Raw genomic sequence first — 15,336 nt, forward strand, 5'->3', positions numbered from 1 at the left:
TGATGTCAAATTCTAGAGTCTCCAGAGTCAGCACATTACTCTCAGAAGTCCCTGGCCCCATCTCTGTGTTGGATGCAGATCCCTCGTCCGAGTCTTCCCCAGACTCCATAACTGGACCATGTTCCTCCCCACTGTCCAACTCTGCTGCCAGATCGCAAGCCTCCAGCAGACCACAATATAAAGTTAGGAGGAAGTGTGACTGTGCACAGTGTTCATAAAAGCACAATCTTTCCTTTAGTTTTATTTTAACTTAATATCATTTTTGTTAGGAATTATGTCTACAGTTCCTCCTTGCAACAGGGAAAAGAACTGCATTTTAATTACTGTAGCTGTATTATCTGTGAAAATATATATATCTTTAAAATACAAAGGACAGGTCACCTCACATGAAATAGATGCCACTGCAACCAACTTTATATTGAAAGTAAGAAGCTGTGCCTCCTAAAACAATATTTCATTTGGTTAAGTTATTCTTCTTGGCTAACTGAATACCTTTTGTTCCTTTGTATAATAAACTTACTATAAATCAAGTTTGTCCAAAGGCTGAGGAAAAATATACGTTCAATTCACAGGTTTACAGGGGAAAACAGAAGATAAGCTACCAACCCTCCCTCCCCAAAGCCTCATAATTCTCCTCTATTATCAAGGTAGCCACAAAACTTTCTGTGATATCAAAAACCAAAAGAGGAACAACCCGCCAATTACAAGCCCAACAAACAACCCAACTGCCACAGCCAACTTGCTATGGGATAACTTGCTGTGGTCAAAAATTACATACATTACAAAAATTTCAATACAAGAAATGGTGAAATAAAACCTTTAAAGAAAGGATGCAAAAGGAGGGACACAATGAAATATGAATGACAAAAAAATAAAATATTTTTTAATTATTTTAAATAATGAAATAAAATTGTTGAATTATCCTGCCATGAGTTTTCCCATGGCGAATTGGCCGCAGCGAATTGTCCCATGATGAGTTGCCCGTGGCAAACTGGCCAGAGCAAATTGGCCATGCCAAATTGGCAGCAGTAAGTTGGCCACAAGTTGGTCATGGTAAGTTGTCCCATTCTGATCCAAAAAGGCAAGTAGATATATACCAGTAGCTCAAGGAATAGAATAGAATGGAATAGAAAAGAATTCTTTATTGGCCAAGTGTGGTTGGACACACAAGGAATTTGTCTTGGTGCAAATACTCTCAATATACATAAAAGAAAAGATACATTTGTCAAGAGTCAAGAATCATAAGGTACAATACTTAATGATAGTCATAGAGTGCAGTAAGCAATCAAATCATACTAGGAAACAGTCAACATAAATCATAAGGATACAAGCGACAAAGTTACAGTCATATAGTCACAAGTGGGAGGAGATGGGTGATAAGGAGTGGTGAGAAGATTAACAGTAATAGTAGTACAGACTTTGTAATAGTTGATCAGTGTTGAGGGAATTATTTGTTTAGCAGAGTGATGGCTTTCAGGAAAAAACTGTTCTTGTGTCTAGTTGTTCTGGTGTGCAGTGCTCCATAGCGTTGTTTTGAGGGAAGGAGTTGAAACAGTTTGTGTCCGGGATGTGAGGGGTCTGTAAATATTTTCACAGCCCTCTTTTTGATTCATGCAATATACAGGTCCTCAATTGAAGGCAAGTTATTAGTAATTAATTTTTTCCTTACCATAATAAAATCAACATTATTGGCTCCAGAAAACTGCATGGCAGACAAAGCATCCCTGAATCACCTATGCCGGAGTGCCAGCAATTCTACCAAGTAATGTTGTTTGTCTATATTTGGACGCATGTGGAAATGTGGCAAATGTTTTCAATGTAGACATTACTCCCTTCTTATTAGCATTATGAGTGTGGAGTCCTTGGTGCTCTCTGAGCTTGATTGTTTTCTTGCAGATGTTTCATTATCTAACTAAGAAATGAAACTTCTGCAAGAAGACAACCAAAGTTAGAGAGTACCAAGGAGTCCACAGTTCAACCCTGAGCTTCAAATATTCTATTAGCACTTTGATTGCATCAAAATGCAAACAGCCTGACTGAGGCTCTGTTCATGCATATGTTGTGCACATGCATGGGTTGTATGTCAGTATTTTGTCAGGTAATTGTTTAACAGAGATCGTAAGTTTTGTGGTGCTTGTCCATCCATTTACTTTAGAGGACTACGTAAGTGGATTTGAGCAACTGACAGGAGTTGGGGAGGTGTGTCATGTCTTTCCAGCTTTTGTTAGTGCCTCCAGTCAATGGACGGACTTGTGTGCACTAGACTAAAACAAGACCAAAACCATGTCAGAAGATATCACAATGAAAAATAAATAAATTTTAGCAAAGGGAGTAATAACAATAAATGAAAAGATTAATACAGGTACTCCTCAACTTACCATAGTTCACCTAGTGACCATTAAAAATAAAAAAGACTTATGATCGTTCCAGTTTTCCCATGGTCACATGATTCAAAAAAAGGCTTTAAGAGTTGTAAATGTAATCTTATGAAGCTTCTCCTCTGGTAATACTGATTTGCAAACTAGGGCATTCAAAACCTTTGCTAGACCAATACTTGAATTCTAGCTCTGTTGTCTGGAATCCGCACTGTATATCGGACATAAATACAACTGAGTGAGTCCAGAAGTATTTTACCAGAAGAATACTACATTCCTCTGTTTGCAACAGAATACCCTACAGCACCAGACTTGAGATTCTAGGCTTAGACAGCCTTGAACTAAGCTAAGACTGGACTTAAGCATAGTACATAAAATCTTACGTTACAACTTCTTACCAGTTAATGAATATTTCAGCTTTAACCACAACACAAGAGCACACAACAGATATAAACTTAATGTAAACCACTCCAAACTTGATTGCAGGAAGTATGATTTCAGCAACAGAGTAGTCAATGTCTGGAACTCACAACCTGATTCTGTTGTCACCTGCACAAACCCCATTCCTTTACCCTCAAACTAACCTTTATTGACCTCGTCTCATTCCTTAGAGGTCTGTAAGGGGCGTGCATAAATGCACAATCATGCCTATCATCCTGTCCTATTGTCCCCAATTATTAGTTCCTATTTCTTATATTTTAACTTATGTTTATTCTTATTTCTATTATATTGAAAGCATTTGACTAAATAAATAAAATAAATAAATAAAATAAAATAAATAAATAAATTGTAAATGGGGAAACCAGATTCACTTAACAACCAGGTTACTAATTTAACAACTGCAGTGATTCAGTTTAAAAATGTGGCAAGAAAAGTCATAAAATGGGGCAAAACTCAATTAATAAATTTCTCACTTAGCAACTTAAATTTTGGGCTCAATTTTGGTTGCAACTTGAGGACTACCTATAGTAAAATTAGCACCAAAACAATAAAAGTCCAAAAACATTACTGTAGTTTTTAAAGTGCTGAGAAAACTAAAGGGCCAAAAGAGAAGTTAGCATAGGTGCCAGGTAAGTTTTTCTATAGAGGATATTTCATAAATATAGTATCCCCATAAAAAAAATAAATTTGTCAATAAGTTTAGCTTTCCATAATTCTTTTATCATTCACTAAAGAAACGTTGCTGTGTGAAAGAGTGTGGAAGGATGCTCTGGCCAAATCTAACAAGCAAGCATTTTGTCTTATACTTCAGTTCCAAAACTAATTATTGCTGTGTAGTCTATGTACACATTGCTAACATATTGTGAACCTTCTACCAGCAGAATTACAATTTGTATCTCAACACAGATATGGGCACAGATAGAATATAGTACAACTTACCCAGAATTGCAACAACTTCATCATCTTGGATCACCTCCAAGGATCCTGAAACCACAAAGCACAGATTGTCCACGCTCTCACCCGCATGGTAAATGAGATCTCCTGGAGCACAATGCACAGTCTGAAATTCCATTGCAAGAGCTCGCAGGCACCCATCACTAGCCAGTCTGAATGCTGGGTGCTCTTTAAAAACTTTTCGGTTCAGATGTACACAGATATCTGCTCTCATGTCCTTAGGACAGATCTGTAAAACCTAGGACAACAGGACCAAAAATAAGTGTGTACAAGCCTCAAAGAACCTGTTAAACTCTCTATGAGATTTATCTTTATATTAATTAATCCTTAGTGTATTTGCCAACAAATTTATTCTTTCTTTTTTACAATCAGTTAGTTCTAGCTAGAACTGGAAGCTTGTTCTCTTCTGTTGATTACTGTAAATGTTAAACAAAGGATTGTCAAAGGATTTAGAGGCAAATTAAAGAAACAAAGCCTGTTTGATTTGGGTTTTCCCACATTTTGCTTAACAATAAATTAAAGTAACTTCAGAATATTATAGTTTTACAAGGCCAGAAAGAAAACAGCGATTTAAGTCAAACTTATTTTCAGATTAACTATAAAAATAGAATGAATTAATAAAATATTTACTTGTTATAAATACAAATAAGTATAATAAAACAGCACTAAAACTCTTAATCTGTTTCATTTGACCAATAAGCTTGTTGCTATATAACTGATCATCACAGTCTCTTCCAACTGATATTTTGAACCTGTTAACTATTATATTTCAAAAATTAATTCATAACCATAAAAAGGTCAGACTTAATCTTTCTCTTTATTAGCTTTAGTTTACATTCTTAAGTGCAGTAGATAAAATAAAATCTTGGGGTTTAGAGATTCAAGGGATATATGAAATTTGAACAGATTTGCCCAGATAAGTATGCAACATAACCACTAGCACTAACTGCAGAGTACAATGCACACTTGTTATTCATTTTGTAACATTTTTCAATTTTTGTATTGTATGTTTTGAGAAGCTGGCTCAAGAATTTGAAGATCTGTATTTAACAACCAATTGTTCTACTTATCAACAGTCCACAAGTCTTAAAGTTGCCAAGACTAGAGAACCCTGTTCTATAAGACAAGAAATCAGGGTGGTAGTAAAAATATAGCATATTAGTAAAGAGCAGTGAAAAGCTAAGTCATGCTAGATTTCTCAAGGGACCTCACCTTTTCAGTATCAATGCCCCTGGACATTGACCAGGTAGAAACAATGTAATCCATCACACGTTCACTCAAGCCTTTGGGCACTTGATAGAGCTTCAGGAAGTCCCGGACACTGTTTAACATTTCGTGATATCGATTTGTATTAGCATACATTTGCTGGAAGATAGTTGTCACATTCCCAAAAATGGTTGCATATAACAGAGCTGCAAATAGAAGAAGGTGGGGAAGGGAAAAGAAAATGAAGGTGGGCCTTCTCTGAAAGAGGCAGATGGCTTGCCAACTACAGTACTTCATTGCAGTATTTGTGGGAGAAAATAGCATCAGTTCCATTAGTTGCAGTAAAAAATTATCTTAATTGTTACAACCCTAAGCACTGATGCCATTTATTGCCTATTGGTATAAGCCTTTAGAGATGTCCTTTCAAAATTACATGTATTATATAAAAGAAGGATGCCTCGTCTTGATAAAAATTGTCTTGTTTCAATTAAGAGTGCCATTTTCAATTTGTTTTATGTTAAATGACTGACTGAGTAACTTCACAGCTGTGCAATTAGGGAAACATTTTCTAACCCTGGAGGCTGCTCATTCAATCCAGGCTTGATGTCACCTTAAATCACTTCCTCCCATTCACTAAACTATACACAGGCACAGGCTTCTTTCAATGCTGTAAATAATAATGCATATATTTATTAACCTTTGTAAGCTTGCCTTTCCCAAACAGAAGTTCATGGAGTCTTAGAAAAGTTTAAAATGTCTGGTACAAAAAATGGGCAGAAATTCAACAAAAGCCAACTCAACGAAAGCCTTTCAGTAGCTTGAGCATGAAAAGTCTCTGATTTTTTTCCCACTTGGAAGATCAGATTATTTTCAATAAAAGTCAAATAAATGTGCTTAGAGAGAGTGTTACAGTTGAGAAGCCACAACAGGAGAAGGTGGGACTCAGGAAGATGTCAGATCCAGAAACAAGTCTCCTTATATAACAACGTCTGATTCTTTCATTCAAGAGGTGGAATTCCATCTAAAAAGGAATCTCGGGAAGTATTGCTGTGGAAAATTCTGCCAAAGATTTTGAAATATTGCAGCCAGCTGTACAGTTCAAAGCTCACTTGAAACTGTTAAGCTAAGTCCAACCATTGGGGATTGGGGATGGGCAGGGACTGATAGGCAAACTTGAAATTCTGAAAGCAGGTCTTGAATGCTTTCACAAAATAATTGCCCAGAAGTCTGCCAATTTACAAAATGGCTATGATAAGAGAGGTAGTCATCACTTTGCTGAAAGATGAGAAGGTGGGGTTATTAGTTCATGCTTGTTAGTTCATGCTTGTTAGTTCATCCTTTTCAACCTATATTAGGAGACATTAGGACTTGAACCCCAATGGGTTTATTCCTGGATTGCATTATACTAGTGGTGGGATTCAATTCTTTTACTACCGGTTCTGTGGGCGTGGCTTGGTTGGCATGTCAGGGGAAGGATACTGTAAAAGCTCCAGTCAGAGGTGGCATTTGCCAGTTCTCCGAACTACTCAAAATTTCCACTACCGGTTCTCCAGAACTGGTCAGAACCTGCTGAATACCACCTCTGCATTATACCTACAAGTATATTTAGGGCCTGACCACTACAATTATTTGAGCCAAGCCAGCATTGGTGCTGTGTCTGTAGTTTTTTCCAAGGGAAGCTGAAGCCATTTTCTTTTTACTCAGGTGTGCTTTAACTCCATGTAGCATCTTCACTGAGAGGAGGCTGATTTTCCAATTGTGAGAACTATTGTCTCTCCCTATTCCCTACCACCTGAGCTTCCTGGTAGATTTCACAGGCAACTTTATTGGCAAATCACCTCTTAATCCCTCTAGTCAGTTTTACAATGCCTGTAAAATGTACTGTGCCATGACCATCTCTGTTTATGCACAGATCCAACTCTTGTATCAATCCAATCTCTGAATACAAGCCTTTAAACATGCTTTCTCCGCACAGAGAGATTCTGGAACCATAGTTAAAATGTTGGACAAAGTTCCTACTCAGAGTTGCAAATTTATGGTATCATTAACAGAAATTTATATGCAAGAAAAACCAGACAACCAGACAACTTTCCCCTCATATCAACCGCTCAGATATTTTGTGGATTGGCCAAAGACAAACAATATATGCTGAAAGCACAAGGGGGAGCCAATTATGTATTTTGTACCTTTCTGTAGGGAATTCAAGTGTCTGAATCCCACCTATAATTTTGTAGTCTCCTACTGGAGACCACACTGAGTGGTTCAGGGTTCTCAACGTTTAGCCCTTCAAATTCGGACAAGTCAGGAAACAGACTCCAGAGGACATGCTGAAGCTCTATTTTTTAATACAGGCTATAGTAACAGAATCCCAAAAGCCTAAAAGCCTCTCTTATATCAGAGAATCAATTTTCTGATGATGTTTCCTAGTTTGATAATGAAACATCTGCAAAAAAGCCACTAAGCTCAGAGAGCACCAGGGAGCCCACAGAATCAAGTTTTTTTATTTCTTTGCAACATTTGTTTCTTTTCCTGGGCTTGAATTCAGTTTTGCTAACTGTAAATTCCTTCTCCAAAGTCATCTTTGTAGTCCTCAACCCAGAATTCCTTTTTGGCAGGAAGAATGAAGTGGATTGCAAAGTTCACCTTGAAATGCTTACAAGGAGGTGGAGAGTGGAAATAGTTCCATGAGGAAATGCCCGTTGACCAAGTTCTTATGCCAATATTAGGCCATTTTTAAGTATCTCTAAGATGTTGTCATATGATGTGCATCAGCATTAATACAGAGATGGTTTATTATATAGCAGCTATGTAGACAATTTAAAGTACAGCAGTTGGCATCAAAATATCTTGAATCTTTCTTTTTGATACAGTTGAAAGGATCACAGGCAATAGATTCTTGAAAATAAGATTAATCCCTGAGATAAAAATAATCAAGAATGAATGACCAGCATTTAAATATTATCTCAACAGAAACAGATAGATCCAAATGGCCAATCATTCTAGAAATCTTGTTTTTTTAAACCAACAACATGTCTCCTCCCCATATAGAACTGTCCAATTCCTCTGAGACTAAGTAATGGTTATCTTAACTTTGGGACATCCTATGGAACTTCATTTAACACTAATCAGAAAGAAAAGGTTTTGTTTGTGAGGTTTCTCTACATAACAAGGTTCTCTCTTGAAATTAAGCATGTACCAACTTTATTATGGCTGAAGGTAAAAGAAGGCCTTGAATGCACTTAGCTCTTGGTGCAACATCCATGTATTCTTCTTGGCAAAGTGATCGAAGAGATTTTATTTTTATCCAGTGCTGTGGTGATGTTAATAATTTTACATCCCACTCTAGTCAATAGACCTAGGTGGTCCCCCATTCTATATTAAACAATGTCAACCCTGCTAAGTTTCAGCCAAAATCAGCCCACTACCAAGTTTTTTTAGATTTTAGGTACATGATCTCATCTCAGTGTTTCATACTTTTAGTTGTATTATTGGGACCAAGTGTGATTTTTGTACATTCAGCAGAGAAAACAGCAAACTGCTTATGGAAAAAGGATTAAGTTGGGACATTATTTGTACAGTGCTCTTTTCTCTGGAAGAGAATAGCATAATGCAGAGAAAAATTGCCATAAATTGTAAGGAAAAAAGGCCCAATGGCTGATAAAATGTTTAAAAATGTGACATTAGGTATATTATTACCACAATAAGCCGACTGCAGTCATCTTTGTATGAGTTGAGCGGCTGTATAAATTTGTCAAACAAACAAACAAACAAATAGTTCATGAATGCAGTTCATTTGAAGCCAGTTTGATTGTGAAGCAGTTAAAGTTCTGCACGTGTCTTAGTAACAGTATTGTAAATTATTTTTAAACCTAAAAGCCAACCATGCTTCTCCTGGAAGAGAATTTAATAGACAGGACAGCACTTCCCAATATAGCTTTCTTTGAGTCAGCATGCTACAAGCCAAAATCACAGAATAGTACCAACAGCAATGATTTTGTTTTTTATGTGCCCATAACCAAATGAGACCCATAAACAAGTCTTCCCCAATTTATCATAGTAAAGAATTTTAGGGAAGACAATCTTTCAACTATTTAATACATATATCGATTTATTAATACTTTTATTATTAAATTTATATACCACCCAACTCCCAGGGAATTTTTCTGGTTAGTGAAAGTTTCTTTTTTTAAAAAAGTATCTTTATTCAATTTCAAAAAGAAACATTAAAATACGAATTATCATGAAGGGAAAAAGGAAATAAAAGGATAAATTTAAAAGTGCCAAAAAATACATCAAACAAGTAGATGAACGTTTTCAATCTTTTTGACACATCTGAAATTTGAGAACATATTTGGCCAAACAATGACCAGACAGCAGCATTCAAATGCAACTCTTGGACCATTTTTAAAGGTAGAAGATGTAGCATGCAGTGTCAGTTCAGTAATCTAATTTTGAGGGCATGGATCTCTAAATTAGAGGATCCTGTCCCTGGATACTAAATAGATAGCAGTAGAGCAGAAATAATTGCATTATGACTTGGCAACAATAAGAAGGCATCATTAACTGAAAAGTGGTAGATAGTCTTGATTTAGGCTCAGCAGCCAATTATTTATACAGATATCAAAAAAATCATAGCAGAATTGAAGATAAAAGATAAAATAATTGATAGGTGCTGTACACATGCATTCACCTGATGGAGATTCAGAACAGGAAAACATAAAAGATGTGAATTTTAAGAAATGATTCTCAGGTAGAAACTACCTAAGAGAAAGCGAGAGAACTACCTAACAGCACCTCCTAACAACTACCTAAGAGAAAGCAAAATTGAGAAAGCCTGAATCAGGATCCTTTGGAAAGGATGAGAAAAGAGAGGCCAGTTCAATGTGATCTCAGTTTCAATCCAGATCTCAGTAAAGATACTGTCACTTTTTTAAAATATTTACTTTCTCAGGAAATGTTCAGAATAGAGGGAGGAATAACAATGTCTGAAATATTTATCAGAGTGGCCTGATAATGAAGCCACCACCATCTGAACAAGCAGGACACTGAGCAATCATTTATCTTAGGAATCTTTTTATGAACATTCGCTGTATGATACATCATCACAGCATTTTAGTACCTTTTCAAAGACCTCCACCGTGGCTGTTGCACCAAATATTAATTTGTGGTATATTTCTTGACTGCTTGTTTCTTAACTGTTGGTGGTTGAACCTAAAAGTCAGAAGCTATCTGTCACTTCAATATCTTCATTGTCAAATCTAAGATTGGTTACAGGTAGCCCACGACTTATGTCAGTTTGTTTGTCAAAGTTACAAAAAACTGAAAAAGTGACATATGACCATTTTTCACACTTACAACCATTACGACATCCCCATGGTCACTTGATCAAAATTTGAACACTTGGCAATTGATTCATATTTATGATGGTTGCAACATCCCAGGGTCATGCAACCATCTTCTGCAACCTTCTGACAAGCAAAGTCAATGGGGAAGCCAGATTCACTTAACAACCGTATTACTAACTTAATAACTGCAGTGATTCACTTAATAACTGTGGCAAGAAAGGCCGTAAATGGGGCAAAATTCACTTAACAAATGTCTTACTTAGCAACAGAAATATTGGGCTCAGTTGTGGTCATAAGTCAAGGACTACCTGTGTTGTACATCTTGTCATTAGTTTAGTCTGTTTTGTATTTAATTTCAGTCCCATATTTTTCATTTTGCTCCTGACTTTTATAACTAGGACTTGCAGATCCTTTGCATTTTCAGTTATTAGGATAGGGTAATCAGCATAGCTAAGGTTATACATATTTCCTCCTCCAATGTTAAAACTGTCATGGCCCTGTTGGAATCTGATTCCGAGAGTGAGGCCAAGCAGCTGACAGGGAGTAGGAGTGTGGCTCTGTTGGCTGTGGAAGAAACTGGGGAAGGGCACAGTCTGGCTGGGCAAAGCAGGAGAGAGTTAGAGCAAGGCAGAGGGAATTCAGAGGAAGATGCAGGCCCACCCCCTCTTCGTCCTAGGGCACGCAGGGAGGAACAGAGAAGGGATCAATATGAGTTGCATGGCTTACGGGGGAGGATAGGGCCCTGATTCCCTTCATTAACTGCAGCTGGGAACACAGTGTTTAAAAAGGGAGTTTGCGCACAGCAAGTTGTTGGAAACAAATCGTGTATTATCTTGTTCTGTTGAGGCTTACCTGGGTTCCTGGCGCCTTCCCAACTGTATGTGTTTTGCTGGCCTTTGAAGTCTGCAATTCCTTATCCTGCCCTGTCCAGTTAATTGCTACAGCGTGATTTGTGTGGATTTTTATTTACAGTTTATATATACTTTGTTTTAGGACTGAATTTCCTCCACTTAAAGACTCTTCTTGGGAGAGGTTTTTCTCCAGCCGAAGATAACTGGACATTGGGGGCAAAGTTGGAGGTATTAAAGGGACTTTTCTTACTTATGCGACTGTGTTGCCTTTGTGCCATGCCCCGGGTCATCACAAACCATGCTCATCTTCTTCCAATCCAGCATCCCTATGTTCAGTGTATCGGTGAATATATCAGGGGAAACTATAGAGCCTTGATCACTCCTTAATTAACCTGGAGCCAGTGTATTTCACCAAGTTCTGTTCATAATGTGGTTTCTTGATTTGTATCTAAGTTTGTGATGTTGTCAATGGTCAATGTTATGGGATTCCAATTTTTTCTGAACACTTTCCACAGCTTGACATGATTGGCACAATCAAAGGTCTTTCTACAATTGATGAAGCACACTGTGACTTCTATATATTCTTTGTCTTTCTCAATTATCCAGTGTGTGTCAGCAATAATATCTCAAGTTCCTTGGCTTTTTCTAAAGCCAGTTTGAACATCTGGCATCTCTTTTTCCATAGAGGACTCTAACCTGTGCTGGATCATCCTAAGCATTATTTTGCTAGCATATGAAATTAAGCATATTGTACAATAGTTTACACATTTTGTTAAATCTCTCTCTCTTTTGGGGGGGGGGGGTATTGAAATGTATACTGTACCAAACTCTTTCTTTTTGTATATAAATATTTTTATTAAAGGTATTACCAAAAGCATAAACACTAACACAAAATAATAAAGGATTTTAAAATGGAAGGAAGGAAAGGAAAGTACAAAAAACAGACCCAAAAATAGAAAGAAGCTTCCAATTTCTGCTGCAGCAAATACAAATATAATTACAATATTGTATCTTACTCTATAATTAGAAAACAACTCAATTTTTCTTTTATCCATTTTTTTTCCAAAAATCAAAATAATAAATGTATTTTTTCTGTTTCATGCAGAAAAGTCTATAAGGAGTTTCCAGTCACCCATAAATACAGATGGTTTTTTTTCCTCTCTAATCAAAAAGCTTAATTTAACCACGATCCATCTGGCACTCAGCTGATGTGAGGCACAGCTACAAAGTTAGCAAATGGGATCTTTCATAATGATTGTGTTTGCTAGTCTTCTGTCTAAAAAAGCTAACAAATGGGATCTTTTTGAAGACTGCTGCCTACTCCTGTACAGTATGAATTGATGCCTTTGCCAATGCCTCTAAAGGGATCATCTGCCTCCCTATTACTGATGCCTTCTTGACAGACGCAGACTTCAATGGATAATTAGACCTGAGGAAAAAACAATTGCTACCAACCTGCCTTCCATTGAGGATCTGCATGTTGCACAAGTCAAAAAGAGGGCTGTGAAAATATCTACAGGCCCCTCACATCCTGGACATAAATTATTTCAACTTCTATCCTCAAAACAATGCTATAAGGCTATGCACACCAGAACAACTAGACATAAGGATAGTTTTCCCCCAAATGCAATCACTCTGCTAAACAACTAATTCCCATAACACTGTCAAACTATTTAGTAAAACTGTATTTCTATTATTCTTCTCATCCTTCCTATTACCTAACTCTTCCAACTTATAACCATAACCATGTTGCTTGTATCTTTACAATTTATATTGTTTTATTTGTTCCCTAGTATGATTTGATTGCTTATTAATAACCTATGACTATCACTAAGTGTTGTATCTTATGATTCTTGATGAATGTTTTTTTTTTATGTACACTGAGAGCTTGTGCACCAAAGACAAATTCCTTGTGTGTCCAATCACAGTTGGCCATTAAAGAATTCTATTCTATTCTTTAGCTGGACAGTGGAATGGCTTCGTGCCTTGAATGACCATAATGGGAATGTATACTCAACATACATTCTCAATGTTATTCACTCATCCCTCCCAGGAATAAGGCAGCACAGTAGGACCTGTGGGTGTTATGGCCAGAACCCAACAATAAATTAGATATATTTCAGACGGGTGATTTGAATGGCCTTGGAACACAGTCTGTAATAACATTTTCAACAAAATCAGGCTTAATTGAGCACTTTTTCCACCTTGAACCTTAATATTTCATTTTCATTGTATTCCTGCATGAATGATCTTTACTCTGCTATTAGTTACTTCCTGGGTAGACAGTAAAAGAGCAGCAAAGACTTATCAGCACATTAAGATAAGCTGACCCATTCAATGTTTCTGAATAAAGTTTTTAGCTCTATGCCTTTGTGACCCACTTCTTCAAGTCCTCTACACTTATAAAACAAATTATTAACTATTCTTAGTTTTTACAATTTTTAAATAACTAACAAGCAAAAAAAGAAAAAGAAAAGGCACAGTTAACAGATTATATGCTTTTAACTCAGAGTAAATAGCCATGTAGATAGACATTATCCAGGACAGTCTAGTACAATTCACTGCAGCCAATTCACCTTTGCCATCTCACTGTCGCCAACTAACTATGGGCATCTCACCACAGCCATTTTGCCACAGCCAAATTACCATAGGACAACTCACTGTGGCCAACTGGCCATGGAACAACTAACTCACTGCAGGACAATTTCACCATAGGAAGACTCAGTGCAATAAAATGTTATCCATCACTGTTTCTTCAACTTTATTTTCATTTTTGTCTATTTACACAATTCAGCACAGTTGAGTTATCCTGAGTGGAATTGTCCCATGATGAGTTGGCCATGGCCGGATGTCCAGATTAATATATATATATTCATCCAGGTGGGTACTTATTCTTCTATTGGTCTATCCAATGTATGTGGCCGGGCATGATGCACAGGGGACTTCATATATGCCTTGGTTTTCCAGGTCAATTTTATCTTTGGGGTTTCTAAGGATGGCAGCTATTTTTCTGTCTGTTTTGAAGGCAGTCTTGATGTGATGCCTGTGTAGTATCTTACTGATTTTGTCTGTAGTACCTCTTATGTAGGGCAGGACAGCTGTTCCATAGCCACATACATTGGACAGACCAATAGAAGAATAAGTACCCGCCTGGATGAACACAAAAATGCAGTAAAAAAGCTGGAACACACTTCCTCACTAGTCCAACACATGAAAGCAACAGGTCATAGCATCAACTTCAGTGGCACCAAAACCCTAGCCACTCTAGAAAACCCCAGCTACAGAATTATCAGAGAAGCCATAGAGATTGAAAAAAGACCTGAAAGTATGAATAGAAGAGATGATTCCACCAGACTGTCAGTTATTTGGAAGCCTGCACTCACAAACAAAAAAAATCTCCACACCACAAGCCAGGCAAACACCTGGGCACAAACAGATCCCCCCTGATACCTCCAGCTCAAACACACCCCAACCAGGCACCCAGATGAAACCTAGCTTCATAACAAATGATAGCCATCCATTTATTTGGAGCCAAGCTACACTAAAAGCCTCCAAAACAGGAACACAATGTTGCCAGCCAACCAAGACAAAAAAAGCCACAAAACAGACAGAAGATATTAGAAACACCAATCAAGCAGAACACAGCGAACTCCAAGACCAATAAACACAGACCAAGACTCCCAACCAATCAGGATGAAGAAAAAACCATTCTGGCACAGCAGTAGGCTACCCCCAAATTTAAAACTGAAACAACTGTAAAAGTCTGACTGGCAGACGAACACAATACAGAGGCCTGATGATGACAGATGAGATTCTGCCGAAACGTTGCTACAACTTTAAAAGCACAACTATAATGACGTGGGAAAATACCCGAACAAAGCTGAATACCATATATGTGTGTGTGTGTGTGTGTGTGTGTGTGTGTGTGTGTATGTATGTATGTATGTATGTATGTATGGTATTCAGCTTTGTTCAGGTATTTTCCCACGTCATTATAGTTGTGCTTTTAAAGTTGTAGCAACGTTTCGGCAGAATCTCATCTGCCATCATCAGGCTTCTGTATAGTGTTCATCAGATGAACACTATACAGAAGCCTGATGATGGCAGATGAGATTCTGCGAAGCGTTGCTACAACTTTAAAAGCACAACTATAATGATGTGGGA

At 37.3% G+C, this 15,336-nt stretch overlaps 1 protein-coding gene across 1 annotated transcript in view; it reads right to left on the bottom strand.

The window, feature by feature from the left end:
* Nucleotides 1-15,336, bottom strand: part of KCNH1 (potassium voltage-gated channel subfamily H member 1) — a 136,809-nt gene that overhangs the window by 9,283 nt on the left and 112,190 nt on the right. The window contains exons 8-9 of the mRNA XM_026695383.2: nt 4,983-5,182; nt 3,756-4,008 (exon numbers count right to left, since the gene is read on the bottom strand). Coding sequence (XP_026551168.2) covers nt 3,756-4,008; nt 4,983-5,182 — 453 coding nt within the window. The remainder of the gene's footprint in view (nt 1-3,755; nt 4,009-4,982; nt 5,183-15,336) is intronic.

The sequence above is a fragment of the Pseudonaja textilis genome, chromosome 1 (assembly GCF_049901715.1).
Source record: "Pseudonaja textilis isolate UNSWEBS1 chromosome 1, rPseTex1.2, whole genome shotgun sequence".
Taxonomy (NCBI): domain Eukaryota; kingdom Metazoa; phylum Chordata; class Lepidosauria; order Squamata; family Elapidae; genus Pseudonaja; species Pseudonaja textilis.